The following is a 27,977-nucleotide window of genomic DNA, read 5'->3' as shown; positions in this document are numbered from 1 at the left end:
CCACACGCGAAGTCTTCCTATTACACCATAGGAGGAATTGACAGACACCGTCCCAACTATAGATTTTCCTTGAGAGCCAGATTAAGTGAGAACTTCAGATAGTTTTCACTGCCAGGTAACAACTGAGAAAGTGTTTCCATAAACGTTCAGGCCAGATAAATGTGCTTCAGCTTGTAGAAGGCATCGGCCATCCCTTTAGAACTGTATTCACCCAGCCAGGCAGACAGTTTCTAAATTCTGGCAGATTGAAAACATCTTTGCTTAAATTGTGGAAGACACGTACATAATTACAATACCTGAATTGTCCTAAGGTTTTCTGGAGGTGAAGGAACTAATGGGGGCCTGAGAGATCGCGGAAGGCAGCGTCCTGCTCTTTGCAGAATGTTCCGTGTGGGCTTTAGTTAGTACAGTGAGGTCTTCGTATTTATTTAAAAGGTCGGTTACTCCTACTATTCTAGTTTAAGTTTAAAGACAAAGTCTCGTTTGCTGGGGCCTTCTGAGCAGTGACCCCTCCCCTCGTCGGAGCCACGGCTCTGGTGTGTGGCGGCCCCTCACCGTGCTCCCTCTGTCCCCCTCCCGCCCCCACCTCTTCTGCCGCCACTGCGCTCAGCCGTGAAGTCGATAAAGAAGCAGCACCTGGTGGAGGTGCGGTCCATGGCCAACCCGCCCGCGGCCGTGAAGCTGGCGCTCGAGTCCATCTGCCTCCTGCTGGGGGAGAGCACCACGGACTGGAAGCAGATCCGCTCCATCATCATGAGGGAGAACTTCATCCCCACCATCGTCAACTTCTCTGCGGAGGAGATCAGGTAAGCGTGGCCAGGAAGCAGAAGACAGTGCCCAGGCGTTGGGAGGTGGCCATGTCACGGTGCCGGGAGTTCGCCAGAAGGCGGCGTCCATTACGTTAGCCGCACACATAGCTTTGGGCCGCTTCCCTCAGAGGAGGAGTCCGATTTCTTCCTCCCGTTCCTGGCACTAGCTTTCCGATTCCTTAGCCCCTGTGAGCCAAGTCCTGCGCCATCGCCACGAATAGTCCACTCCGCCCCAGAGCTGGTGCGGGACACTGCCTCCCGTCGGGGGAGGGTCGGGGCAGGAGGGGCAGAGGCCTTCCCGGCGGCAGCGCGCACCACTGTCACCCGGAACACGGGCGGGTCTGGTCACGGGGGCAGCAGGTGGGAACCGGCCTTTACGTTCCGGTTTCCTAAAAACTCTACATTCACCCTACACGGGCTTAGAACGACGTTTCCTCTTTTGCAGCGACGCCATCAGGGAGAAGATGAAGAAAAACTATATGTCCAACCCAAGCTACAACTACGAGATCGTGAACCGGGCGTCCCTGGCCTGCGGGCCTATGGTGAAGTGGGCGATCGCACAGGTAGCCAGCGCGGCCCAGGGCTCGTGTGTGAAAAGCCACGTCCCGTCCGGTCGTTTGTGAAGAATAAGTACCGTTTGTCCTCCTCAGCTTAACTACGCCGACATGTTAAAGCGAGTGGAGCCCCTGCGCAATGAGCTGCAGAAGCTGGAGGACGACGCCAAGGACAACCAGCAGAAGGCCAACGAGGTGGAGCAGATGATCCGGGACCTGGAAGCCAGCATTGCCCGCTACAAGGAGGAGTACGCCGTCCTCATCTCGGAGGCCCAGGCCATCAAAGCAGACCTGGCCGCTGTGGAGGCGAAAGTAAGATTGTCGCCAGGCTGTGCCTTTCTGCCGACTCCCTTAGCTCTGTCTTCCCGTGTGCGCACCCCACGTTCATCTCGGCCAGCTAGCTCTGTGGTGTCCGAGAGCCCTGCCGGCTTCCCCGAACAGTGACTGAGTGGCGTTAATTAAGACAGGTGGATACCAGGGGGTGATCTGAAGCTGGTGAGCCCCCTCCCCACACCAGCCCCCAACCTGTGTCGTCACCCACCTCAATTTCAGTGGGGTCACCAAAGGCCTGGTTGTCTGTCTGACATCCGCTGCTGTGTGCATCGCCCATGCCCATACTCCTCCCGAATTCCCAGAATATTCTCCTCTCCCACCAGCAGTGTTTCTTTCCTCTGGCCAACCCTCTACCTCGAGCACTCTTCCTGCCCAGTTTCCGCTTCCATGTACACCTCAAGGCTGACCCCTGTTTGTCTACACTCCCTCGTGCCCTGCTGAGGTTCTGAGACCTGTGTTGTCCTCCGTCATGGAGGAGCTGGGTCACCTCTCCTCCGAGACTGAACAACTGGAGCATTATTTCTGTCTCTAGCCCACCCAGAGCCCTGTGCGGGGACAGATTTTCACTTGTCAGTATAAATCCTGCTTGATTTTCCCTTTAGGTAAACCGGAGCACTGCTCTTCTGAAGAGTTTGTCTGCTGAACGTGAACGATGGGAAAAAACAAGTGAGACTTTCAAAAACCAGATGTCCACCATCGCTGGGGACTGCCTCTTGTCGGCGGCGTTCATTGCCTACGCGGGTTACTTTGACCAGCAGATGCGTCAGAACCTGTTCACCACCTGGTCCCACCACTTACAGCAAGCCAACATCCAGGTAATGGGCCAGAGCGAGCTCCACAGCGTTAAACGCGTGAGCCAAACTGGTGCCCAGGCACCTGTCATTTTGAAGAGGAGGGTAACTGCGCTCCCCTTGCAGTTCCGCACAGACATCGCGCGGACCGAGTACCTCTCCAACGCCGACGAGCGTCTTCGCTGGCAGGCCAGCTCCTTACCTGCAGACGACCTGTGCACAGAGAACGCCATCATGCTGAAGCGGTTCAACAGGTACATGCTAAACGCAGAGAGAGCAGCTTGCAAGTTCGTACGTGCAGTGGGCCCATTTTTGTTTTTTGAAAACACATCTTTGAGGAGCTGAATAGAAACGTGGCAGTGAGCAAGCAGCGCAGGTAGGCTGGGCGCCCATCTCTGATGGTGGGGTACACACGGTCCTCAGCCTCACTTCCTGACCATCTGAATTGTTCTGCTGTGAGCCTTTCTTGTGTAACCTTTCAGGGCGGATTGGCAGGGCCGTGTATTGGGGTGAACAATAGAACAGATCTTCTCAAAATATTATAACAACTGAAAATACTTCGCTGAAAAGAGTTAAAGGGGAAACTGGTACCTGGTTTGTGGCTTAAGAAGCCAGAGTAAGAAGGGAAGAATGACCAAAGGGAGGGCAGGCTCGACGCTGGCTCAGGGGGGTCCTCGGGGCCCACCCCACGTACAGGACCCCTGGCCCTCTCTGCGGCAGCTGTCAAACCCAGACACCTTGGGTGTTTCTGCTTTATATCAGTATCTTGAAATCCTTGAGCCCTTGAAGTGTGTCACTGACCCACAGACAAAAGAGGAGGAAGACTTTTGTAGGTGTCATTTGATTTTGTGAGCAACCCCTCAGGCCCCACCAGTGGCTCCGTGTCTTGCTCTTAGATGGTCCTGGTGAGAATACTGACCCACCCATATGGTCTGTGCTGGGCCGGATTCCTCTAAATGAGAAGTACGCACACTCCTAGGTGCTGATCCGGCGGGAGCGTGGCGCACGTGACGAATGACAAATATAAGGACAGAGCGTGACTGACAGACTGACAGCACCTGGGGTGCTCTGCATCTCCGTGGTGGGGGGCTGGGGCCTTTGCCAGCCAGGCCACCCATGCAGTGTGCGTGCGGAGGGCGGCTCCAGCAGGCCGCCAACGAGCAGGGCAGGCCCACCTGTGGGCAGGAGTGCTCCCCACAGACACACGGACCCACGCCCACACGTGTGTCTCTGAACGCCTGGACCTTCTCCGAGTCGACATACCAGAAACTGGTGACCAAAAATAGGGGAAGGGGGCGGTTCTTCCCACCAGATGCCCTTTCACAGCTTCTGAATTTTGTGCAAACACATGTATGTGCAGTACATGTTTTTAAAACAGGTTTTTAATTGGCCACGTGATCCTGGACCCATTGCTGTAGCCTCTTAGCGCCCCATCTTCCTCATTCGTAAAACAGACATGCTAACGGTACCTTCTCCCGGGCTCCTTGTGAGGACTAAGTTGGGTCTGCCATTCGTCAGGGTCCCTGGTGGTTTAAACCCTCTCTACCTGCTCCAGGGAGTCTGTGACTTTGTTAGCTCCTTCAGAAGCGCTTCAAAAAGACGGCTTTAGCATCAAGCCTTTGTCCCATTTGTCTTCGTGGGAGACTCTGGCGACTGTGCTGAAATGGTGGGGACAGCCTTCCCATTGTCTTTGTCGGGGCTCCGTGAACCTACTCTAATGTCTCCTCACCCTCAGGTACCCGCTGATCATCGACCCCTCTGGCCAGGCCACAGAATTCATCATGAATGAGTACAAGGACCGCAAGATCACACGCACCAGCTTCCTGGATGACGCCTTCCGGAAGAACCTGGAGAGCGCGCTGAGGTTCGGGAACCCCCTTCTGGTGCAGGTGTGTGCAGCAGACAGCTGATGCATGTAAAACTGAAGTCTGTGATCCAAACTGGTAGTTTTTGAACTTCATACTCGTTTGATGTCGAAGGATAAAGATTTGCGATTGTTCTATGGAAAGTAAGTCCAACAAAACAGTGTTTGGTCTCGATCACCCGATCCACTGGAACTTTCTGCACTGATTTGTGCTGCCCAGTGTGGTGGACGGGTGTGTGACCAGGGTGACTGAGGAACTGAATGTTTTAACGAAGTGGCTGCAGGTGGCTCATGGCTACTGTCATACTGGACAGTGTAGGTCTCCGTGGCTAGGGGGTTTGTGAGGTGTATTTACCTGGAGCAGGAGGTCAATGTCAATGCACCGTTATTCGGGTGAAAATATATCCTATGGAACCCTGGCCGTTAACGTTGCCGTGTATGTCCATAGGACGTGGAGAGCTACGATCCGGTGTTGAATCCGGTACTGAACCGCGAAGTTCGGCGAACAGGGGGGAGAGTGCTGATCACCCTCGGCGACCAGGACATAGACTTATCACCGTCGTTTGTCATCTTCCTATCCACCCGAGATCCAACTGTAAGGAACTAGGCACCTCAGATAGGCAGCTGTGGCGGCCCTCGGTGTCACAGCTCAGGGGACAAAGCAGACGGTTCTGTTATTCCTTTTGGTAGGTGGAGTTCCCACCAGACTTGTGTTCCCGGGTCACGTTTGTCAACTTCACGGTCACCCGTAGCAGTTTACAGAGCCAGTGTCTGAATGAAGTCCTGAAAGCAGAAAGGCCAGACGTGGATGAAAAGCGCTCCGACCTTCTTAAACTTCAAGGTGTGTTTCTGGGTCTGCTTCGGGAGTCTGGGAGCCAGTTAGGGGTGAACTTGGAAGGGCCTGGAACACGTCAGGTTTATTCAGACACTCGGGAGAGCTTTTCTTCTGGAAGAGCATAGGTACTGGCGCCCTCAGGGTGTTCCGATCGTTTCAGGGGAGTTCCAGCTCCGGCTGCGACAGCTGGAGAAGTCCCTGCTGCAAGCTCTGAACGAGGTGAAGGGGCGCATCCTGGATGACGACACCATCATAACGACTCTGGAGAACCTCAAGAGAGAGGCCGCCGAGGTGACGAGGAAAGTGGAGGAGACAGACATCGTCATGCAGGAGGTGGAGACCGTGTCCCAGCAGTACCTGCCGCTGTCCACCGCCTGCAGCAGCATCTACTTCACCATGGAGTCCCTGAAGCAGGTGACCGTGGGAGCCCCCCGCTGTGGGACGGTGCGCTGCGCTCTGCGCCCTCCCGCCTAACTGCTGTCCCCCATTCACTTCCAGATCCACTTCCTGTACCAGTACTCCCTCCAGTTCTTCCTGGACATTTATCACAACGTCCTGTATGAGAACCCGAACCTCAAGGGCATCACTGACCACACGCAGCGCCTCTCCATCATAACGAAGGATCTCTTCCAGGTAGGGCGCCCAGCGCTTGGCTGTCTCCGGGGAGGGAAGATGGGAGGTCATTGTCGGGGGACAGCAGCGTTGCCCACTCTCGTCTCCAGGTGGCATTTAACCGGGTGGCCAGGGGCATGCTCCACCAGGACCACATCACCTTCGCCATGCTGCTGGCCAGAATCAAACTGAAGGGCACCATCGGGTAAGGTCGGCCGCCCTGCCGCGCTTGCCCCCACAGAGCGTCCTCATTTTGTGGGTCACCTGCTAGCACGGAACGGGGGCTTAAGGAAAGGGAATAAAATCCTTCCTATTACTGCTCTTCTGGTGGCAGCAGAAGTGAATCAGAGACCCTTGCTAACCTGTTACCCCCTTCCCAGGGAGCCCACCTACGATGCCGAATTCCAGCACTTCCTGAGAGGGAAGGAGATCGTCTTGAGTGCTGGCTCGACGCCCAAGATCCAGGGCCTGACCGTGGAGCAGGCCGAGGCGGTTGTGAGGTTGAGCTGTCTCCCTGCGTTCAAAGACCTGATTGCAAAGGTTCAGGCCGATGAGGTGAGCGTTCTGAATGCTTCCCGGCCTCTTCCCAGGAACTTGGCCATGAGGGACTGTGTGTGTCGCACTCACAGCAGCCATCTGATCCATTCGTCTCAATTTCTCTGCCTACAAAAATGGGCTTTGCTCACGGTGACACTTTCTGTCTTGTCCTCATAGCAATTTGGCATCTGGTTGGACAGCAGCTCCCCGGAGCAGACGGTCCCATACCTCTGGAGTGAAGAAGCCCCCTCCAGTAAGCCTGCGCACCAGGGCCTCCCTGGTGTTCTCATTCTGGACCCGAATATGAAATTGGGTTTTGCTGCTTGAGTGAAGGGACGCTTCCAAAAAAGTCACCAGTTCCTGAAATGAGCATCTCCGCGTTAAACTTGAGGTCCTCGTTCCTGTTCCAGTCAGGCTGGAAGACCAAAAGAGGCCTAGATAGGCAGGCCCTTGTGCAGCATCCAGGGAGAGGTGGGCTCGCTGGGCGAGTGGCCCACGAGGCCCTGGGCTGACCAGCTCAGGCGGGGAGGGGGGGGGCGGGCTCAGCGCAGCTGCAGCCCAGCAGGGGTGAGGCTGGCGATTGCTAGCTTCTTCCCTAGACGCTGCTGAGAACCTTCAGGTGCCTGCGGCGGGTGGGTATCCATGGAGTCGTTTAAAACCGGTGACTGCCACAGTGTCCACGAAGAGGCCCACGCGGTCGGCACTGTCACAGGGGTGTCCGGAGGGTTCACTGAAGACAGGAGGCGGTCGCAGTTCTCCTTGGGGCAGAGGGGGCCAGAGGCGGCAGCACGATTTCTGAGGTGTCATTTGAGCTGATTCTTGCACACTGAGCATTTGTCAAGCAGGGGCTTGTAGGGAGACCCGCCCCAGCGGGGGCGGCTCAGAGTCTGTGCTGTGCCCGCCCCCCAACCCTTCACGTGCCTTCTTTCAGCACCCATCGGGCAGGCCATCCACCGCCTGCTCTTGATTCAGGCTTTCCGCCCCGACCGCCTGCTAGCCATGGCCCACATGTTTGTTTCCACAAACCTCGGCGAGTCCTTCATGTCCATCATGGAGCAGCCGCTTGACCTGACCCATATTGTGGACACTGAGGTATGACTCCAGCCCCTTGCAGGCTCGGGTGCGCCTCACCTACTCCGGCGCCCAGCCACTGTCCCCTCGTGAGGCCACATGCCCGCCACGGACTCCCAACCTGGTCAGTCCCACAGCGCCCACACCTCAGGGCCAGGGCGAGCCTTCATAAGGCCTGCCGCGGGGCTCTCCCCTCGACAGATGCACACCGTCTGATGGGATGCCCTCTTAGTTCTGACCTCTGCATCTGTAGGTCAAGCCTAATACTCCTGTCCTAATGTGCTCTGTGCCTGGGTATGATGCCAGCGGGCACGTCGAAGACCTTGCAGCTGAACAGAACACACAGATCACTTCGATTGCGATCGGTAAGGGTGCTTTATCAATTTTATGGGCTGATGCCCCCTTGGAATTCATGGTGGACCCTGAGGTCCAGGCCTGCCCTTCTGACACTGAGTTTTCTGACACCAGGCTCCGCAGAAGGTTTCAACCAAGCAGATAAAGCAATAAATACAGCCGTGAAGTCGGGCAGGTAGGCCGGTTTTGTTTCGGAATGCCTTAGTTCCCAAGCATTCCGACCGGAAACCTGAACTGTGGCTGTGGCTCTCGCTTTGCCCATGCAGGTGGGTGATGCTGAAGAACGTCCACCTGGCCCCCGGCTGGCTGATGCAGCTGGAGAAGAAGCTGCACTCCCTGCAGCCACACGCCTGCTTCCGTCTCTTTCTAACCATGGAGATTAACCCCAAGGTGCGTGCCTGGTGGGCGTGCTGCTGGGAGTGCTCGTGTGGCCTCTCTGTCCTAAAATTCTGTGTGCGCGCGTGTGTGTGTAGTTGAGCTGAAGCACGCAGCAAACCAGAGCAGTGACAGGAGCCCTGTCCTCCTCAGGTGCCCGTGAATCTGCTCCGAGCGGGCCGCATCTTCGTGTTTGAGCCGCCCCCGGGGGTGAAGGCCAACATGCTGAGGACATTCAGCAGCATCCCTGTGTCGCGGATTTGCAAGGTACATGTCGCTTTCTCCTGGCACCCTTGATCTGGACAAGTCCGAGACACCCAGTGCCATCACTGAATTCAGAAGCAGGTCTCCATGCTTCCCAGAAACACCAGAATGGCTAATTGCACTGGAAATTTTACTTAACTGTAGCCAAATTTCCCTTCCTGAGAGTAGGTTGAAAGACATATGCACACAGTGTTTGGTTGCAGGGGTGTGACGGGCGGGCTCCCAGGTGAGCAGACACCCCCCGCGTCTCTCTCTAGCCAGAGCCCGGATTTGTATCTGGGGAGATGTCTGGCAGTCAGTCCTGTGCTCCCAAGCATGGTCCCCCAAGACTCACGGGCAGGAAGAGGGGGATCCTGAAGTACAATTTTATTTTGTGCCATTATCCACCTTTGCTGACAAGGTCAGAAAATCTGTTTTCTGTATCATTTTTTGTGGTTGAATAATTGATCTCCACAGTGTCATTGGAATATACCTTTATTAATAGGAAAATTGGCACTTAATTTCTGGCAGTAGCACTGGTTTAAATGTGCCACATCGGAAGTCCTGATGTTCATCTTTCAGTGTGGAAAGCTTTTGTTTCGTTTTGTTCTGTTTTTTGAAGATTTTATTTATTGAGAGAGAGCACATGTGTGCATGAGCAGGGGTGGGGAGCAGAGGGAGAAGCAGGCTCCCCGCTGAGCAGAGCCCGATGCAGGGCTCGAGCTGAGCCGAAGGCAGATGCTTAGCCAACCGAGCCACCCGGGCGCCCCTGGAGGGCTCTTTGTAAAACTTTGACAGAGGAGTCACGCTATTGTCTTAGCTAGAAAGGGTGCTGCTTCCTGGGGACTCCATCCTTGATAATTCCTCATCCAGTCTCCCAACGAGCGCGCTCGCTTGTACTTCCTGCTGGCCTGGTTCCACGCGATCATCCAAGAACGCTTACGCTACGCACCCCTGGGCTGGTCGAAGAAGTATGAATTTGGGGAATCTGACCTGCGCTCGGCCTGTGACACGGTGGACACGTGGCTGGATGACACGGCGAAGGCAAGTGCGGGCGGCCGTGTCAGAGATGGGAGGGGAGCGCTCAGAGCGTGCGTGGGCGTGGCAGACAGCGGGGAGTCCTGTTTGATGTGGGTGTGAGGAAGAAGACGGAGAGCCAAGTTGTGCTAGTGCCCCCCCCCGACAGGCCCCCACAAAACCCAGCCTTCCTCACACAGGGGAGGCAGAACATCTCGCCAGATAAGATCCCGTGGTCCGCACTGAAGACCTTGATGGCCCAGTCCATCTATGGTGGACGAGTGGACAATGAGTTCGATCAGCGTCTGCTCAACACTTTCCTGGAGCGTCTGTTCACAACAAAGAGTTTTGATAGTGAATTTAAGCTGGCCTGCAAGGTTGATGGGCACAAAGACATTCAGATGCCAGATGGCATCAGGTACGAACGAGCCTGCCTCCCGTGACCTAGACCTTTGCCACACCAGGTACTTAACCGCGTCAGGCACAATGGCATTTCCAAATGTGCTGGTTTTCCAGGAGAGAGGAGTTTGTCCAGTGGGTGGAGCTGCTCCCCGACACCCAGACGCCCTCCTGGCTGGGCCTGCCCAACAACGCCGAAAGAGTCCTGCTCACCACCCAGGGTGGGTACTCCGCGCACCGGGCCCCCAGGAGCCCCTCCCCGCCCCCCATGCTGGCTCTTCCGCTGCTGACTCTGCCTCTCCTCGGGGTGGGGTGGAGTCAGGAAAGGAAAACAGTTGGTTGCAGTTGGCGTCTCTTCCACAGTTTATGCTCAGGTCATTGAGATCTGAAAATTACATGTCCGTTTTCAGCGTACATTCAGGTATCGTTTCTTTTTTCTTAAAGAATTGAAAGGTGTCTGGTATTACGTGAGGTTTTAAAACCATTAGTTTTTATTAGAATATTTCTTAGAATTTTTTTTTGCCTTATGCTTTTTTTTTCAAGACTATTCAAGAAGGCAGGGGTTTTCAGAGTGTGGTCCCCAGCCCAGCAGCATTAGCCGCCTTGGAACTTCCTATAAACGCAGATTCTGCCTCAGACTCCTGAGTCCAAAGCCGGGGCCCGGCTGTCTGCCCAACAGGCACTCGGGTGGTGGCTGTGTCCGCGAGCTTGCACACCACTGATCTGACCCAGGCTTCTCTTTATGGGAGCCAGATTTGCCCAAACTCACGCAGCTGCTTGATCAGACGGTTCCTTCAGGCCCTCCCTTCAGCTCTGCACGAGCAGCCCTGGTTACAGCGCTTGCTCTCTGAGGACAACCTGGACTGCATGCCAGACCGCCCCCCTCTGTGAGGTGGCCGTCGTCCCCTAGGCCAAGACGAGAGGCTGGGCTGCCGGCCGTTGTGTTTGAGGTCTAGGTGCAGGGCAGGCTCCGGCGGGTCTGGGGCTGGGTGGGAGCACGCTCTTCTACAAAAGCCTGTACTGAAAAATCCTGTAGCGTCTTAACAGTGGTGGCACCCACTGTGACCCCAGGTTGGCCCCCATGACAGGGGAATGGTGTGTAGGATTTGTTCCTCGCTCTGTTCTAATAGCAGCTAGCTGCCTGGATTGGGCCGCTCAATACTGATGAGCCCCCAGACGTCACACCCCCTGCCCCCTTAGAGCATCCCTGAAGGCCTGGGCTGATGGCTGCTCCCCTCGGGAGGCCCTGACATCTGAGCCTACACGGGCCCGTCCTCTCCCGTCCAGCCTCCAGTGCTGCTTGGGGACTTGACTTCCAGCATTCCCGGACCGGGTGAGGGACAGGATGAGGTCACGCTTGCACAAGGCAGGGGTCGGTGTTTGAGGCAGAGCGGTGGGCGTGGGCAGCCCAGGACGCAGGGGGTTAACAGCGCAGTGGCCTCCCTGGCGGGAGCCTGGCCTGCCCCAGAGCCCAGCCCAATACGACCACGCGTGAATGCGGGGTCTTCGAGCAGCCTCCCTCTTGTCTTTGCGCTCAGGCTGCTGGCCCAGGCCCAGTCGCCTCCGTCGGGTCGTAGTCTTCCTCTGTATTTGCCGCCTCACTTTCTGGCCTGGTGTTTTTTGTGCTTCAGAAACACGTCCCCCCGTGGAACCGTGCAGGTGACACATTACGTGGCCTGTATACTCACGTTCTCTTTCCTCTGCCCTCCTGCCCATCCCCCTCCCCGCGCCTCTGGTGGGCTTGCGGTCCAGGCGTGGACATGATCAGCAAGATGCTGAAGATGCAGATGCTGGAGGACGAGGACGACCTGGCCTACGCCGAGACCGAGAAGAAGGCGAGGACCGACTCCACGTCCGACGGGCGCCCCGCCTGGATGCGGACCCTGCACACCACCGCGTCCAACTGGCTGCACCTCATCCCGCAGACGCTGAGCCACCTCAAGCGGACGGTGGAGAACATCAAGGTGGCCGGGAGCGGGCAGGGCGGCCCCCGGGTGCCCACGGTCCTGGCGGGCTCAGGGTAGTCTCAGCCGGCGGGCATCTGCGCCCAGGCTCCGGCACGAGGGCGGGCCTCTCGCGGGGGGTCCGTCTGCACGAGCGAGGTGAGGGAGTCCCCGAGGAAGCGGCGGCCGCTGTTCCTGCTCTTCGGGCAGGGTTCCCAGAGCGAGCGCGGGGGAAGCCGTGAGCCTCGGGCCGGGGCTGTGAGGTCCCGCTGGAGGAGGGGCTCTTCCTAAAGCCTCCTCTTCACTCGGGCTTTCTCGTCTCTTGGACAATCGTAGGATCCTCTATTCAGGTTCTTTGAGAGAGAAGTGAAGATGGGAGCTAAGTTACTTCAGGACGTTCGCCAGGATCTGGCGGATGTCGTCCAAGTTTGTGAAGGGAAGAAGAAACAGACCAACTACCTGCGCACCCTTATAAACGAGCTGGTGAAAGGTACTGGCCCTCCCATGTTGCCCCCTCACTGCGCAGGGGGCACGTGGCCGCCGCTCTGCAAGGTCAGCGCATCCCTTCTGCGCCCGCGTCCCCCTGAGAGCAGCCGTGGGCCCTTCCCTGGGGGTCAGGCTCAGAAGGGCCCGAGAGGTTTTATTTGCCGATTCTCTGAACATTCATTAAATCTTTACAGTTTTTAGGGGGGCGGGCAGCACATTTAAAAGTGGGGCGCTTGAGTTTAGGAACAGAGAGCCCCCAGGGGTCTCCGATCCACCCCGAGAGCTGAATTGGGGTGAGGCACAGCTGTTGTGTGAGGGGAGTTAGCCGCTGAGGCGTTCCTTGGGGGGTGATTGGGGTCCTCCAGACACACACACACACCCCCCACCGCCCAGTTACGCTGGACGGAGCAGATGCAGAGCTGGTGGCGGCCCATCCGGGACCTGCGAGGTGTGGTCAGGGAGGGAGGCGGGCGGAGCAGAGAAGCCGCCGAGCACTGACCCGTGTGCGCCTGGGAGTGGTCAGACCTGACGCTGCCTGGGGTCACCTTGCTTGCAGGCATCTTGCCTCGGAGCTGGTCCCACTACACCGTGCCCGCGGGCATGACCGTCATCCAGTGGGTGTCCGACTTCAGCGAGAGGGTCAAGCAGCTACAGAACATCTCCCAGGCGGCTGCGTCCGGCGGTGCTAAGGAGCTGAAGGTGGTGAAGGCCGCTCCTCGGGAGCCTGGGGGAGGGGTCGCAGCTGTCCGGGCGGGGGAGGGGCGACACCCGGGAGCCCAGGGGACTAGCCCAGACCCCAGCGTGACCCGAGAGAAGGGGTGGTGCTCGCTCCTCACCGGGGGTCGCTGCTTCCACAGAACATCCACGTGTGTCTGGGCGGCCTGTTTGTCCCCGAGGCGTACATCACCGCCACCAGGCAATACGTGGCCCAGGCCAACAGCTGGTCCCTGGAGGAGCTCTGCCTGGAAGTCAACGTCACCACCTCCCAGAGCGCCACTCTCGATGCCTGCAGCTTTGGGGTCACGGGTGAGTTGAGGTCCTCAGCCTCTCTGTCTGGGCTGCTCCCCGAGGCTCACGGGTGGCCCTGGTGGCCCTTCCGGCGTCGCTCCCGGGCAGGTGACGGTGGCAGCACGCCAGAGCCGTGACCGCGGCACGGAGTCACACGGCCAGTACCGCTGGTGACGGGCCCTGACTTCCTCCGCAGGCCTGAAGCTTCAGGGGGCCACGTGCAGTAACAACAAGCTGTCGCTGTCCCACGCCATCTCCACGGCCCTTCCTCTGACGCAGCTGCGCTGGGTCAAGCAGACCAACGCCGAGAGAAAGGCTAACGTGGTAAGTGGCCCCTTCCGCTGCCTGGGGCCGGCGGGTGCCGTGTGCCTGAGCCAGCGGCGAGCGCCTGTCCTCTCCTCTAGGTGACCTTGCCCGTCTACCTGAACTTCACCCGGGCAGACCTCATCTTCACGGTCGACTTCGAGATCGCCACCAAGGAGGACCCGCGCAGCTTCTACGAGCGCGGCGTCGCCGTCCTCTGCACGGAGTGAGGCTCGACTGCCCTGACCCCCGTCTCTAGTCGTAACTCCGTTTAACGTCTCTTCGTCGTTCAACTGGTGCGAAGAAGCGGACTTGTCACAGGAGGGTCGTGGGTGTGCGGTCGGAGGAAGCGGAAGGCAGGCTGCCGGCCGCGACGGAAGCTGGAAGGACTCCGTGAGGTGCCTCAGGAGCGGCCCTAGCGCGGCGTGTTCGGGGAATAAAACACTAAGCACGACCCGGCCTCCTGCCTCTTCTGCGTCCGCTCCCCTCCCGGCGCCGAAACTCTGGGCCCGGGGGCCCTTCCCCCACGGAAACGAGCCCCGGGCCCTGACCGGGCGGCGCGTGCGCCCTTGCGCGGAGGGCCTGGCCCTGGCGGCCGCCCGTCCCGTGTCCCCCACATCCCAGGGCGGCAGCTGCTGACCGCCGGCTGGTCACACGCGTGTGGCCTCCCTGGGGAAACAGGTGTCTGGTCTTTGCCTTGTGGCGGCAGCCTACGGTTGCTCAGCCACCGACCCGGAGGTGAAAACCCGTTCTTCCTGCTGCTGCGCCCCCCCACCCCCAGCCAGTGATGATCCAGGGCTGGGGGGGGGGCTTAAGCTCCCACCCCTGCTCCCCACCCAACCACCAGGCTCCAAACGTGCCCAGGGCCTCGGAGCCAGAGTCCGCCTCCTCCCCACCCAGTTCTGGAATGTTCTATCAGGAATCTAAGTGTTTTTCTCAGAACCAGTAAGGATTCTTAGCTTTCCTGCAGCGAGATTCCTAAATGGGGCTGTAGGCTCTGAGAGCTGGGACCAGGCCTGGGAAGGAGGAGCAGGAGACCCCACAGCAAGGCCACCGTGGGCCTCTGTCCGCCTACCTCCCGTGCCCAAGCATGGGTGAGGGTCCCGAGCACAGGAGGAAGGGCGCCATGGGTCGGGGGGAGAGAGTGCAGAGCAGGTTCCTGAACGGGCGGGGAGTGAGCAGAAGCCGCTGCAGCTACTGGACACCCAACACCTTGCCGGGGGTGGGGGCAGGCCCCCCCAGGTCTGGGAGGGAAGCTCCCCTGTCCCGGGCTTCCACGTCCCCCCACAGGCGCGCCCGAGTCACCTACTTGCCGCCTCCTAAAGCCCCACGTGAATCAGTGCCCGGCTCCAGGGAGCCTCGCCCCCAGTGAAGCTCAGCCCGTGGGCCCGAGGGACCCCCACCTCTGGGGCCACCCATTCACCCTCCTGTTGGGGGGGCAGGCCGGACAGTGGCCGCAGTCCTCCTCCTCCTCAGTGGGCAGAGCCCGCAGACGGGCCAGGGGGCCCTGGGGCGTGAAGAGAAGACCTGCGCCCAGGCCCGCCCCCCGCCCCCGCGCCCCTCCGCCCCCGCGCCCCTCCGCCCCCGCGCCCCTCCGCCCCCGCGCCCCGCCCACCGGGAGGAAGGAGCAGCTCTTGTCCTCTGGCAGGCTTCCCCTTTATTGGCCTGGGAACAGCGCGGTCGTGGGGCGAGTGGGCGGTGGGCACCTAGCGCTGCGCCAGACTCGTGCTCAGTTCACGCCTGCTAGGGAACAAAAGGCCCAGTGAGCAAAGCCCCAGCAACTGGGAGAAGGGTAAGCGCACCACCACCACCACCCCGTTATTTTTAACTGTCAGCACGTCAAGACCATGGTCCTGCCAACAGCCACACCAGCTGCTCAGACAATCCTCACCTTGTACGGACGGGGACGGAGGAATGGAAATAGGGACGTCGTGCAGGGTGGCTTCTAGGTGCGGGGGCGGGGGACAGCAATTCACGCGAGAATCGGACACGCCCCTCCCGCTCCCCCCTCCACCCCTCTACCCCCACTCCCACCCCCCGAGCAAACATTCAGGTGGGGTGGACAACAATGGGCACCAGGAGTCAAGGTTTAAAAAAAAAAAACACCACCAGCTCTACGGAAACTAAATACTTAGTAAAAAAGCTCTCGGATTCAGGGGAGGTGGGCTCCATGAGAGCCACACAGGACCTTTCCTCAGTTGGAAACCCATTTTTAAGCAAAGCTGGTGGGCCGCCAGGTGTTCACTGTTTCAGACCCGAAAAGGGCAAGTGTTTCATGGAACCAAGTCCATCAGCGTCCGCTTTGGCCAAGGGGCTCCCCTCGGGGCGTTAGCGCCCCTCCTGAGCTAACTGCTCACCTTGGTCTAGGCCACATACTGCTTCTTTCTCTTGTTTTTCTCAGGCTCTGCAAGTAAAAGTTCCAGTTTCCTCTTGGAGAGGGTGAGCTTGGGCCCCTTGTCCTTCTCGCTCCCGAGTCTGGGTGGCGGCCGCGCCGCTCTGGCTCGGCCCTGCGCGTGTCTGCCAGGCTCCGGGGGCCCCGCGGCCGGGACGACGGGGCGGGCTGCCCTGGGCCACCGGTCCTCCGTCATCCTCCCGTCCTCCGGCGACCCAGAGCGCCGGGCTGCCCGCCCTCGGGCCTCAGGGCTGCTGGCCTCGGCGGGCTGCATATCCACGTCGTTGGCCTCCGGGGATGTGGGGCCCCAGCTGGCAGCTTTCAGGAGGAGGTCTGGGGCTTTTGACGAGAGGGGGTCTTCTAAGCTAACTTCTCCCGGACTCCCGCACCTGAGTGCGGGGGAAGGCACGGTACCGTTCACGCCACCCGGAGAACAGTCTCTGAAGCTGGAGGCCGGACGACCGGGGGGATCTTCTGAATCGCCATCGAAAGGATCTAAAAACTGAGCGCAAAACTGTTTCTGAGCCAGTTAGCAATTTCTACCGGGATAAAGTACAACACACTCCTCACATGCGCAAATTACTTCTTCCATCACTGATGCTGGCGAACTCCACGGATCTGCCTTGCAAATGCCTTAGACAGGCGGCGCCTGGGGGGCACAGTCGGCTGAGCGCCCCACTCTTGGTTTCGGTTCCAGTTGTGATCTCAGGGCCGTGGGATCGAGCCCCGCGACGGGCTCCGCACTCAGAGCAGAGTCGGCTTGTCTCCCTCTCCCTTCCCTAACCTCCCTAACCCTAACCCCCCCAATAAATAAATCTCTAATGCATTAGACAAATACCCCCTCACATCCAAAAAGCCCAAGAGTCTGCCATCACTGGGGGCCCAATCTGGGTCCCATCACTTAAAGCCCTCGTCCCAGAGCTGGGCACCGGCCCGCCAGTGGGGAGTCTGAACTCACTTCCTCCCAACATCCGGCTCCTGGCTCGCCCCACCCCTCCCTGAACGGGTGTGCACAAACGTGCCCCTCACTGCGCCCCACACACAGCTGCCCCAGCGGCCTGCAGAGGCTGAACTGAGCCTTTAGGTGCGGGGTTCACGGTTTTCAAAGGTGCCCATGGGCTGTGCCCCTTGTCTGAGCGCCAGGCGCGGGTGGTACAGCCCATCCTCCACGGCAGCCTCTTACCTCTGTGACCACTGGCCGAGGGGCCTGTGGAGCTTTCTGGACCTCGAGTCCCACGGCTCCTCGCCCCTCACCTTGTACCCGAATTTCCTAGCTCTCACTCCAGCTTTTCCCCTTCCTGCGTCAGTGCTCTTGACCGAGCAGCTCTGGCAGCAAAGGTCTCCAGGGACGTCTGAGTCCCCACAGCCGACCGCTGTCCCTTCCTGTGCTAACCGTGGGGAGCTGCACCCTGCCAACTTCCAGTCCCAGCTTCAGACCTCCTCCCAGATACGCTAAGGGCCCCGAGAAGACCAGGAACCTGTCGGGTCGGCCTCCGGGGATGTGGGGCCCCAGCGGGCGGGGATGACCGGGCTTCACACCTCATAGAGCCACAGGCCGAAAGGGCCCAGGGCTGAGCCAGGGCAGGGACCCCAGCGTCACCTCACGTGGGCGCTCATTTCTTCCGTGGGCAGGCGACACGGTTACGTATGCCCCCCCAAAAAAGGTAAAAATGAAAAATAGTTTCACACCATAATCTGAAGGCAACTCTAATATTTCAGATTCAGAAACTGGCAGAATCGTTGGACTTCACGGAGCCAGCCATGTGACCCGACTGCACAGCGGTCAGCAGCCCCACGAGGCCTCGAGGCCCACACTTGGGGTGCGTGTGGGGGAGGGCAAGGGGCTCACCCTGCAAATAAGCCAACACTGTCCGTCCTTGTGGACCGAGAGAGGCCCGGCAGGACAGGCATTCACCGGCCACAAGAGCTGGGGTTAGAACCTCACCCGGAGGCTCAAAACTCCGCGAGATCAGGTGTTGACTACACCCGGCTCCTTGATTTTTTAATTTGGATTGCGGTTGATGTTGAGGGGCCACTGGCCAGCTCACTGGGGGGAGCCTACGGCTCTTGATCTTGGGGTCGGGAGTTCAAGCCCCACATTGGGTGTGGAGATGACTTAAAATCTTTTGGGGCACCTGGGTGGCTCAGTCGTTAAGCGTCTGCCTTCGGCTCAGGTCATGATCCCGGAGTCCTGGGATCAAGCCCCACATCGGGCTCCCTCCTCCACGGGAAGCCTGCGTCTCCCTCTCCCACTCCCCCTGCTTGTGTTCCCTCTCTCGCTGTCTCTCTCTGCCAAATAAATTAATTATTTTTAAAAATAAATAAATAATAAAATCTTTTGGGGCACCTGGGAGGCTCAGTTAGTTGAGCATCTGACTCTTGATTTCAGCTCAGATCATGATCTCAGGGTCATGAGATCGAGCCTCGTGCCAGCTCTGTGCTCAGCAGGGAGTCTGCTTGAGACTCTCCCTGCCCCCCCACCCGCTTGCGTGCACACACACACACACACACACACACACTCTCTAAAAATGAATAAGTCTTTTTAAAAAATAAAATGGATTCTTTAAAAAATAATAAATGAATTTTGAATTTAAATAATTGCAAACTTATGGTCTCGTCAATTTTCCAGGCAAACTACTTTGAGTCTTTTTCTTATTTAAAAAATCTGAGGGGCGCCTGGGTGGCTCATTTGGTTAAGCGACTGCCTTTGGCTCAGGTCATGATCCTGGAGTCCCGGGATCGAGTCCCGCATCTGGCTCCCTGCTCAGCAGGGAGTCTGCTTCTCCCTCTCCCACTCCCCCAGCATGTGTTGTCTCTCTCCCCCAAATAAAATCTTTAAAAAAATGTTTTTTGAAAAAGGAAAAATCAATTTAAATATCAAAGTGAAGCCTCTTCTAAAATACAGTAACTCCAGTCTTTCCCTGCAGAAAAGAGCATAGACAGCAGGCCCCAAACCACTCTCCTTGGAAAGGCCGACTTGCAAGATTGGCCCCTGGCTGGTTCTGGGGACTTGGATTCGGGGACGAATCCACCACCCCTAAATGAGGAGAGTGGTGGCTGGCTCATTTTGTCACGTACCTCTCTCCAGATACCTTCAATTAAGTCCATGTGGTTCTTTTTGTGATTGGCCTGGGGAAGTTAAAAAAAAAAGGCTGAATAATCCTTTCTAGAAAGGCAGGCAGGCAGATAGCCGATCAGTGTCCAAGGACCAGGGACCGAGGGAACCCACTCTAGCAGTTCCCGCCACACCGGACCCTCAGAGGCTGGCAGCCCTTGGGGGTGGGCAAGAAGCACCTCCTCGGTTTGAGGGACTAAAATGCAAACCTGGCCACCATGAATAGGAAAAGTAGAACCAGGAATGTGGCAAGGAGGCAGATTCAGCAGCTGGATGTGATCCCCTTCACATCAGGGATGGAGAACCCTGCACTCGTTCTAAACCCAAAGCCAGAAGATCACGGGAGATCTTAGATCATCCATCCTAACCCCTTCCTTTACAGAGGCTGAGGCAAGACAACGGCCAGGCCTTGCTAGGGGGCCCTCCAAGAACCCGGGGCTGGTATCAGATGTTCTAGAAACCCTCCCCACTAATCCCAGGCTGCTGGGGGAAAGCAGATCTTTTTTCTTGATCAAAAGACAGGAATTTAGGGCGCCTGGGTGGCTCAGTTGGTTGAGCGACTGCCTCCGGCTCAGGTCATGATCCTGGAGTCCAGGGATCAAGTCCCGCATCGGGCTCCCTGCTCGGCAGGGAGCCTGCTTCTCCCTCTGACCCTCCCCCCTCTCATGTGCTCTCTCTCATATAAATAAATAAAATCTTTAAAAAAAAAAATAAAAGACAGGAATTTGAACATGTCTACTTGACGGGAAGAAAGCCCCATAAAGATTTTGCCAAGAACCACCACTGAGACTACTATTTCCGAGGACGGGTGCGGGCCAAGAGCCAGGATGCCTGGTCTGGGACTCGCAGGGTCTCCCCGCCCTGCCCGCCCCGGCCCGGCGCCACCAGGAGGGCAAGGGGCAGCCCGGGGGGAGCACCTTGAAGCGATGGAGTGTGGTTCTCTGCCTCTTCCCGAAGCCGGCCCAGGCGCTGGCGGAGCTGAATGCTGCCCTGATGCAGGTGGGTCGGCCGCGCCTCAGGCCCGCCATGGCTGGGGGGCGGGTTAGGATGGACTTTTCACTTCACTGAAAAACATCAAGTTCACGGGGACAAAGCACAAGTGGCTGGGGTGGGGGAGGGCAGCCCCCCAGGGCAGGTGGCGGTGGGAGGGCGTCTCCGGGAGCTGGCCGGCCCTCGGGATGCGCTTGTCCAAGTCAGAGCTACGCAGGGGTGAATGGTCCTGCGGGTTCTACCTCGCCTAGACCAATCTAGGGGGTTCTCAAAAAATGTTTTCGGTAACCCCGGGCAGCGTGGGAGTCCAGCCCGCGAGCATTACATCAGTGTGGGAAAAGCCCTGTGCACCCAGAAGCTCCGTCTTACACGAGCTCAGTGGAAAGGTCACACATTCATTGAGCCTGAAAGTTCCAGACTGGAACCCACCCACCCAGCTCAAATGTCCTCCCCCTTTATTCTAACAGATGAAACATGTGAGCCCAGGATGGGGACTGACTTACTCCCTCAAGGGGACAGAAACACAGGAAGCTTCCCAGCCCCCCCAAGTGTGAGGTTTAAAAAAAAAAAAAAGCAACATGCAGGGGCGCCTGGGTGGCTCAATCGTTAAGCATCTGCCTTCGGCTCAGGTCATGGTCCCAGGGTCCTGGGATCGAGCCCCACATCGGGCTCCCTACTCCGTAGGAAGCTTGCTTCTCCCTCTCCCACTCCCCCTGCTTGTGTTCCCTCTCTAGCTGTGTCTCTGTCAAATAAATAAAATAATTTAAAATATGCACCCCCTCCCAAAAAAAAATATGCACCCAAAGGAGAGAGAGACCATCCACTCTTAAAAAAAACAAAACAAAAACACCCAGAGCTTGAGACCGTGAACCTACCTCCGTGGACTTTCATGTCACTTGTTTTCCTCAAGAATCCTCGTGGGAAGGAACGCGCCAGGCCCTGAGGGGAAGCGTCAGTCACACACATTGCCCACCTCCCCGCTGCTGTCAACCCCGCTTTCCCAAACTGGGCTCCATGGAACACCAGTTCCCGGCAAAGGGCAGAGAAATACGAAAGGGTATAAACCAGACCCCAAAGCACAATACACATCAGCATTTTAAAGGCTAGAAAGGTTCCCAGCAAAAACCAAAACTTTTTTTTTCAGTATTGACTTCATTCAGATTTCATTAGTTTTCTTTTTTAAAATTTTTTTTAAAGATTTTTTTTTTTTTTTTAATTCATGAGAGACAGAGCGAGAGAGAAAGGCAGAGGGAGAAGCAGGCTCCCAAGGAGCAGGGAGCCCGATGCAGGACTCGATCCCAGGACCCTGAGATCATGACCTGAGCTGAAGGCAGACACTTAACCATCTGAGCCACCCAGGTGCCCCAGATTTCATTAGTTTTCACCAAGTGTCCTTTTTCTGCCCCAGGATCTCATCCAAGACCCCACCTTCCGTATAGCTGCTAAGTCTGCTCAGGCTCCTCCGGGCTATGACAGTTTCCCAGGCTTTCCTGGCTTTCGCTGACCTTGACGGTCCCGAGGACCATCGGGATTGGTCTGATTTTTTTTTTTTTTTTTAAGATTTTATTCATTCATTTGAGAGAGAGAATGAGATAGAGAGAGCATGAGGGGGGAGGGTCAGAGGGAGAAGCAGACTCCCTGCTGACAGCAGGGAGCCCGATGCGGGACTCGATCCCGGGACTCCAGGACCACGACCTGAGCCGAAGGCAGTCGCCCAACCAACTGAGCCACCCAGGTGCCCCATCTGATGATTTTCTTATGAACACACGAGGGCGATGGATTTGGGGAGCACGCCCACACAGGGGATGTGCCCTTCTCATCACAAGGGGATCGCCGTGAAGGTTGACAGGTGACCTTTTCCCCACCCGGCCCACCCACTCCTCCTCGGAAGTTGTCTTGCGGTGCCGCCCACACTCAAGGAGGAAGGTTTACGCTGACTGCCCGGACAGGGAGCGTGTTTGGAAATCCCTCGGCCTGGGAGACTTTTCTCCCTATTTACTGATTTAGCCAATCATTCACTTGTATCAGGGTGGACTCACATTTATTTTATACTTGAGTTATAATAAATACATGATTTGTAGGGGGCGCTGCTCCTGGCTGGCTTGGCCAGTAGGGCGTGAGACTCTTGATCTAGGGGTTGTGTGTTCAAGCCCCACGCTGGGTGTAGAGAGTAGTTTAAAAAATAAAATATTAATAAATAAATACTACATTATTTTGTTCCACTTTCGGCTGGAACTTGTTTGGCCGGCTCCTATGCTCCGTGACATGGCCAAACCAACTTAATTTTGATCTCCAAAGGAATACATCCTGTGAGTTTCTTAGTACTCTCTCTAGGCCAAGTTCAGATAAAAGTTGCCCAAAAGTGAAATTATAACAAGGAGAGGAATCTGACCCCTATATTCTCCTCACTTTCCCTGCCAGACGTATGGGCCAGGATCAGGGCCAATCCCACATTTTCTAGAGCAGGTGGTTGGCAGAGGTTAAAGGTTTCTTTTCTTTCTTTTTTTATTTTATTATTTCTTTCTTTTCTTTATTTATTTGTGAGAGAGAGAGAGAGAGTGCATGAGCAGCGGGAGCGGCAGAGGGAGAGGGAGAAGCAGGCTCCCCGCGAGCAGGGAGCCCAATGCAGGGCTCAATCCCAGGACCCTGGGATCATGACCTGAGCCGAAGGCAGATGTTTAACCATCTGAGCCACCCAGATGCCCCTTAAATACTTTTTTTTAAAAAAGGATTTATTTATTTATTTGGGGGGAGCGAGAGGGAGAGAAGTAGACTCCCAGAGAGCATGGGATCCCGCGACCCTGAGATCATGACCTGAGCCAAAATCAAGAGTCAGACATTTGACTAACTGAGCCACCCAGGTGCCCCTCTTATATACTTTTTAATAAAAAGGTATTTTATGCATGTGGTTAAAAAACAACTATTAGGGGCGCCTGGGTGGCTCAGTCATCAAGCGTCTGCGTTTGGCTCAGGTCATGATCCCGGGGTCCTGGGTTCGAGCCCCGCATCGGGCTCCCTGCTCAGCGGGAAGCCTGCTTCTCCCTCTCCCACTCCCCCTGCTTGTGTTCCTGCTCTCGCTGTGTCTGTTAAATAAATAAATAAAATAAAATAAACAACTATTAAACAAAATACAATAAACACGAGGTTGCCCAGACCCCACCATGGGCCACCCTGTGAGGCCCCAGGACCTGCTGGGCGGATCCACACACAGGCTTCTTCCTACTCCCTTGTCCACAAACATTTACACCTGGAGAGGCAGGGATCTAACTCATGAACTATTTGCACCCAAGATGTAAGTCATAGAACCTCCCCACTCCCCGCCGGCCCAGGCTGCACCTGCTTGCCCCGCTCCCCAGCTCCAGGACAGAAGTTCAGGATTCCAGGGGAGGGTGCTGGGCTTGGTCCGAGAAGGCCTTCTTGCCACAAAGCTGGGAGAATGTTAGCCCATCCCCTCACGCTGCATGTTTGAAATTTTCCTAACGAAGAGCTTAGAAGTCGCCACCTCTGCCCTGAGAGCCACCAGATCTCTCCTTCAAGCGGGTCCTGTCTGTTAAGCTCTAACCCTGAGTGCACAGCCCACCCAGCATCTGCCCAGCTGCACACTCACACCCACATGCACACACGTACGTGCCCTGTACCCACATCACCTGGCCCCAAGACCGCCCCCCCCCCAGCCTCTGGTGACTCTGGTTTCCAGCTCCCAGCTCCACACCTCTGCGTCCTGCTGCCTGGCCTCCCCTGGGGTCTCTAACAGGTTCTTCCAACTTGACTTGTCCAAGGTCAGACGGCTGACCTTCCCCAGACCTGCCCACTACAGCCCTCCAGGGCCGATGCAGGGCCATTCCACGAATCTTGTTGCTCAAGCTAAAAAAAATCTTCACATCACCCCAATTCCCCTTCTTCCAAACTCCACATCCAGTTGATCAACCATGTTGACTCCACCTTCCAGGGGAGCCCAGAATCCCACTGCTTCTCCCCACTTCCTCTACCCAGAGCAATGCGGTTAGAGCTTAGCTAGAACCATACTGCACCCCATCAGCACCCCACCTCCCTGTCCCCATCCCTCCTCTGCCCACCCACCCCTCCAGAGCTGGGGGTCCCACCTCAAGGGCTGAGCCTCCTTGCCCACCACGGCCAGTCTGTTCCTCACTTCAAACCTGTCTTTACACTAAGGCCACCCTCCCACCTCATATGGCCGTTTCTCACAGGTGCACAGCACCCTGCCCACTGCATTTTTCTCCATGGTCCTCAGCATGCTCCAGTGATCTCTGGGATCCGCAGCCCCTTTCAAGGGACTCACTCCATCGCCTGGGCTTTTGGCTTCTCTGTCCACAGCTGTGTCCCCAAAGCCTGGCCCAGCACTGAGCACAAAGCTGATGCTCAATAGCTCTTTCCAGGATGCATGCGTGCATTCCACAGACCCCCTCACCCACTACATTCCAAGCCAAATGCATCCCCCACCCTGAGATGTGCACCTGCGTTTGCAGTCTCCACCTCAGCTCCACCGTGCACTAAAACCCTCCTCCCTATCCCAAACCAGAAACCAGATTCCAGGTACCAACTGCCAGACGGGTGAAGAGCCAATGTGGTAATTTGACATTTGTTACAAGTTGAACATCTGACCAATTTCCCTAACAAAGCTTTAACATTTTCCCTTTGTACGTAGATTGTTTGGGTGCTTTAAGAAAACACTGGATAATAAATAGCAACACTTTTTTTTTTTTTTTTAGATCATAAAGTGAAATGCCTGCCAACAGGGGAGGAAGAGGAAAAAGATGATGGGCCAATTCCTTCCCCCAACGGTCCACAGCCCCAGAGACCAGGGTGACTTCCTCTCTTCTCCAGGCCCAAGACTCCTTAACCTTAGTTTCCAGCTCCCTGGGACCTGCCCCAGCCCTTTGTCATTCCAGCCCTGGAACCATGCCCAGGAAGAGTGGCCCTGGGGGGGGTGGCGGGGGGACAAGCCAGCTCCCCAGCTGAATGGAGCTGCATCTGAAGGTGCCTACCTGGAATCCAGGAGCATCCAGGAGTGGGGGGCTGCAAATGGAAAGTGGAGGTGAAGTCCAGAAAGCCAGCTTCCAAGAGGGGAGCCTTGCCGAGAGACGCTGTTCTGCAGGAAGGAAGAACAGAGCACAAGCAAAAAGATCTTTTGACAAAGAGGATCTTATCAAGTCTACTCTCAAGATCTAGACAAAAGGGAGAAAAATATGGTGAGCTGTCTTCTCCTCTTCTCCCCCATGGATGTTAGAATTCAGAATGGGTTTGCTCTAAGTTAACTGATCTCCGTACTTAAGTCAATTTTGCATTTCTGCTTTAAAGGAAAAACATGTTTAAAAAGTTCTCTCTTGGGGCGCCTGGGTGGTTCAGTCAGTTAAGTGTATGCCTTTGGCTCAGGTCATGATCCTGGGGTCCTGGGAATTGAGCTCAGCGGGGAGTCTGCTTCTCCTTCTCCCTCTGCCCCTCCCCCCTGCTCCTGTAGGCTCTAACAAAATCCTTAAAAAAATGTTCTCAAAAAAAAAAAAGCTCTCTTAGGGGCGCCCGGGGGGCTCAGTCAGTTAGGCGGCTGCCTTCAGCTCAGGTCATGATCCTAGGGTCCTGGGATCGAGCCCCGCATCAGTCTCCCTGCTCCTGGGGAGTCTGCTTCTCCCTCTCCTGCTCCCCCTGCTTGTGCGTGTGCTCTGTCAAATAATAATTTTTTTTTAAAGATTTTATTTATTTATTTGACAGAGAGAGACACAGCGAGAGAGGGAACACAAGCAGGGGGAGTGGGAGAGGGAGAAGCAGGCCTCCCGCTGAGGGGAGAGCCCGATGCGGGGCTCAATCCTAGAACCCTGGGATCATGACCTGAGCTGAAGGCAGACGCTTAACGACTGAGCCACCCAGGCGCCCCAAATAAATAATAATTTTTTAAAAAGTTCTCTCTTGGGGCGCCTGGGTGGCTCAGTTGGTTGAGCGACTGCCTTCGGCTCGGGTCATGATCCTGGAGTCCCGGGATCGAGTCCCATATCAGGCTCCTTGCTCAGTGGGGGGTCTGCTTCTCCCTCTGACCCTCCCCCCTCTCATGTGCTCTCTCTCTCTTATTCTCTCTCTCAAATAAATAAATAAAATCTTTAAAAAAAAAGTTCTCTCTTAATATTCATCAATCTCAACTGTTCTAGTTCAAGAACAGGCACACTTTCCTTGCAATAAAATTTGTTCTGAAAGAGTTCTCAAACTCCTCATTCCCAAAAGTGGTTTCTAAGAGGATTGGCTTTATTTGAGTGGAGATAGGCGGTGGCAGCGTGGTCTGTCATCTCACGGGATGCTCTACCTTGAAAGAAACTAAGATCTGGTCCAGACTTCAAATATCTGAGCTCCTTTCCTGGCCCAGGAGCCTCGGAGAGCAGGGAGCCGTTGAGGGTCACTCTTCCGATGATAAACACCCCTGTATCAACATGAACACACTTATGTCCTTTAGACACACTCCTTTTAGGGACAGCTTCATCAACTCATACCCGAGTCCCTGGGCCAGGGTCGGTGCCCAGGAAATACTCATTCAAGTGTAATAGTCTAAAGTGAAGTCAGAGACTGAAAATTATCCCCCCCCTTTTTTTCTACCCGTAGGTAGAACAAGAATGGACAGCTCCAAATAAATAGGTTCCACCCTTTATATGATAAGGTTCCTGGGGGGGATATTAGGGTCTGTACTTTGGTGCACAAATCACAGAAGTGTTTTTCTTTTTCTCCCCCAGTGTTAACTTTTTTAAAATAGATTTTATTTATTTATTTTAGAGAGAGAGAGAGAGAGTGCGTGAGCAGGGGGAGCAGAGGAGGAGAGGGAGGGAGGGAGGGAGGGGAACAGAATCTCGAGCAGGCTCCCCGCTGAGTGTGAAGCCCAACGGGGGAACTGGTTCATCCCAGGACCCCGACATCATGACCTGAGCCGAAATCAAGAGTCAGACACTTAAACGACTGAGCCACCCAGGTGCCCCCACAAGTATTAATTTTTAAGATGGACACCTTCATACCATAGTTGATATTATTTTGACCACATTTTTGGTGCAATTAGTCTGAGATATAATGAAAAGGAAGACAGTGGATTTTTTCATTTTGCAATCTCTTGTTCCTTACGCCGCCTGAAAAAAAGCTCATAACTTATAACTCCAGGGACACCTGGCTGGCTCAGTCAGTAAAGAATGTGACTCTTGATGTCGGGGTCCTGAGTTTGAACCCCACGTTGGGCAAAGAGAGGACTTAAAAAAAAACAACAAAAAAACAACTCTCATTAAAGACAATTGACCAAGCTTTAAAAGGAAAACAATGCAGATGAAGCAGATGAAGCCAATTCTCATTTTACCTTGTATTTGTGAGTCAACCTTTCCAAATCAGCTGGGCTTGTATCAGAATCCATCAGACCAGGAAGTTCTACAACCAAAATAAGAACAGCCATTCAGACAGAAGGAATCCACAGAAAAGCCAGAGCACAGGACCACTGGGATTTTCTTATTTTAAATCAGTTTGCTCTAGAGGAAACGACAGGTTAAAATAACATTTTGGAGAAATACTGTGTAGCTTTGCAGACGCAAACCCCAGGGTCATTCCCAGGTGTCCTAGAATTCTCCCCTGGGTTTGAAGGGGGAGGGGGGAATGTGTCCACACTTCTCAAGCACAACCGGCTTCCTGTCTGAGGGCACAGCAGGTCCAGGACTGCCCTCCCACCCTGACCCTGAGCCGAGCTGGCCCAGCGCCACCTCCCCACCACCCCACCTCACTGGAAGGCTGGGGACACCCCTTCTTAAGCCTTCACACTTCATGCCGGGGGAAACAGAGGAATCCCCATCTCAGCCCTGCCCTCACACCAGGGTCTCGTCACCCTGCAGGTCTGACTCCTGGCAGATGGGATGTTCCTTCATAAGGGGAAAGAAAAGGGGGGTCTCCAAGCCAAGGACTCCAAACCTAGGCGGCGG

The 27,977-nt window shown here is 56.0% G+C and overlaps 2 protein-coding genes across 2 annotated transcripts in view; one reads left to right on the top strand and one right to left on the bottom strand.

The window, feature by feature from the left end:
- Nucleotides 1-13,988, top strand: part of DYNC1H1 (dynein cytoplasmic 1 heavy chain 1) — a 69,203-nt gene extending 55,215 nt beyond the window's left edge. Inside the window, exons 52-78 of the mRNA XM_034992714.1 lie at nucleotides 611-806; nucleotides 1,255-1,372; nucleotides 1,460-1,675; nucleotides 2,299-2,511; nucleotides 2,614-2,741; nucleotides 4,223-4,376; nucleotides 4,800-4,946; nucleotides 5,042-5,192; nucleotides 5,347-5,600; nucleotides 5,685-5,819; nucleotides 5,909-6,003; nucleotides 6,179-6,353; nucleotides 6,513-6,588; nucleotides 7,267-7,427; nucleotides 7,660-7,771; nucleotides 7,875-7,935; nucleotides 8,027-8,150; nucleotides 8,289-8,402; nucleotides 9,252-9,422; nucleotides 9,596-9,813; nucleotides 9,912-10,015; nucleotides 11,547-11,758; nucleotides 12,074-12,227; nucleotides 12,780-12,922; nucleotides 13,081-13,249; nucleotides 13,428-13,555; nucleotides 13,636-13,988. Of these exons, the coding sequence (XP_034848605.1) occupies nucleotides 611-806; nucleotides 1,255-1,372; nucleotides 1,460-1,675; nucleotides 2,299-2,511; nucleotides 2,614-2,741; nucleotides 4,223-4,376; nucleotides 4,800-4,946; nucleotides 5,042-5,192; nucleotides 5,347-5,600; nucleotides 5,685-5,819; nucleotides 5,909-6,003; nucleotides 6,179-6,353; nucleotides 6,513-6,588; nucleotides 7,267-7,427; nucleotides 7,660-7,771; nucleotides 7,875-7,935; nucleotides 8,027-8,150; nucleotides 8,289-8,402; nucleotides 9,252-9,422; nucleotides 9,596-9,813; nucleotides 9,912-10,015; nucleotides 11,547-11,758; nucleotides 12,074-12,227; nucleotides 12,780-12,922; nucleotides 13,081-13,249; nucleotides 13,428-13,555; nucleotides 13,636-13,764 (4,058 nt within the window). The 3' untranslated portion in view covers nucleotides 13,765-13,988. The remainder of the gene's footprint in view (nucleotides 1-610; nucleotides 807-1,254; nucleotides 1,373-1,459; nucleotides 1,676-2,298; nucleotides 2,512-2,613; nucleotides 2,742-4,222; nucleotides 4,377-4,799; nucleotides 4,947-5,041; nucleotides 5,193-5,346; nucleotides 5,601-5,684; nucleotides 5,820-5,908; nucleotides 6,004-6,178; nucleotides 6,354-6,512; nucleotides 6,589-7,266; nucleotides 7,428-7,659; nucleotides 7,772-7,874; nucleotides 7,936-8,026; nucleotides 8,151-8,288; nucleotides 8,403-9,251; nucleotides 9,423-9,595; nucleotides 9,814-9,911; nucleotides 10,016-11,546; nucleotides 11,759-12,073; nucleotides 12,228-12,779; nucleotides 12,923-13,080; nucleotides 13,250-13,427; nucleotides 13,556-13,635) is intronic.
- Nucleotides 13,989-15,697: 1,709 nt separating this feature from the next.
- On the bottom strand, nucleotides 15,698-20,471 carry LOC118002330. Its single transcript, XM_034992697.1, has 3 exons — nucleotides 19,959-20,471; nucleotides 19,005-19,055; nucleotides 15,698-16,428 (listed from the first exon to the last, which is right to left on the bottom strand). Exons 1-3 carry the CDS (start codon nucleotides 20,067-20,069, stop codon nucleotides 15,898-15,900), a joined length of 693 nt encoding a protein of 230 aa, XP_034848588.1. The 5' UTR covers nucleotides 20,070-20,471; the 3' UTR covers nucleotides 15,698-15,897.
- Between the last annotated feature and the right edge of the window lie 7,506 nt (nucleotides 20,472-27,977).

The sequence above is a fragment of the Mirounga leonina genome, unplaced genomic scaffold (assembly GCF_011800145.1).
Source record: "Mirounga leonina isolate KUSES-001 unplaced genomic scaffold, KU_Mleo_1.0 Mir_82, whole genome shotgun sequence".
Taxonomy (NCBI): domain Eukaryota; kingdom Metazoa; phylum Chordata; class Mammalia; order Carnivora; family Phocidae; genus Mirounga; species Mirounga leonina.
This window is presented reverse-complemented; position numbering and strand designations above follow the sequence as displayed.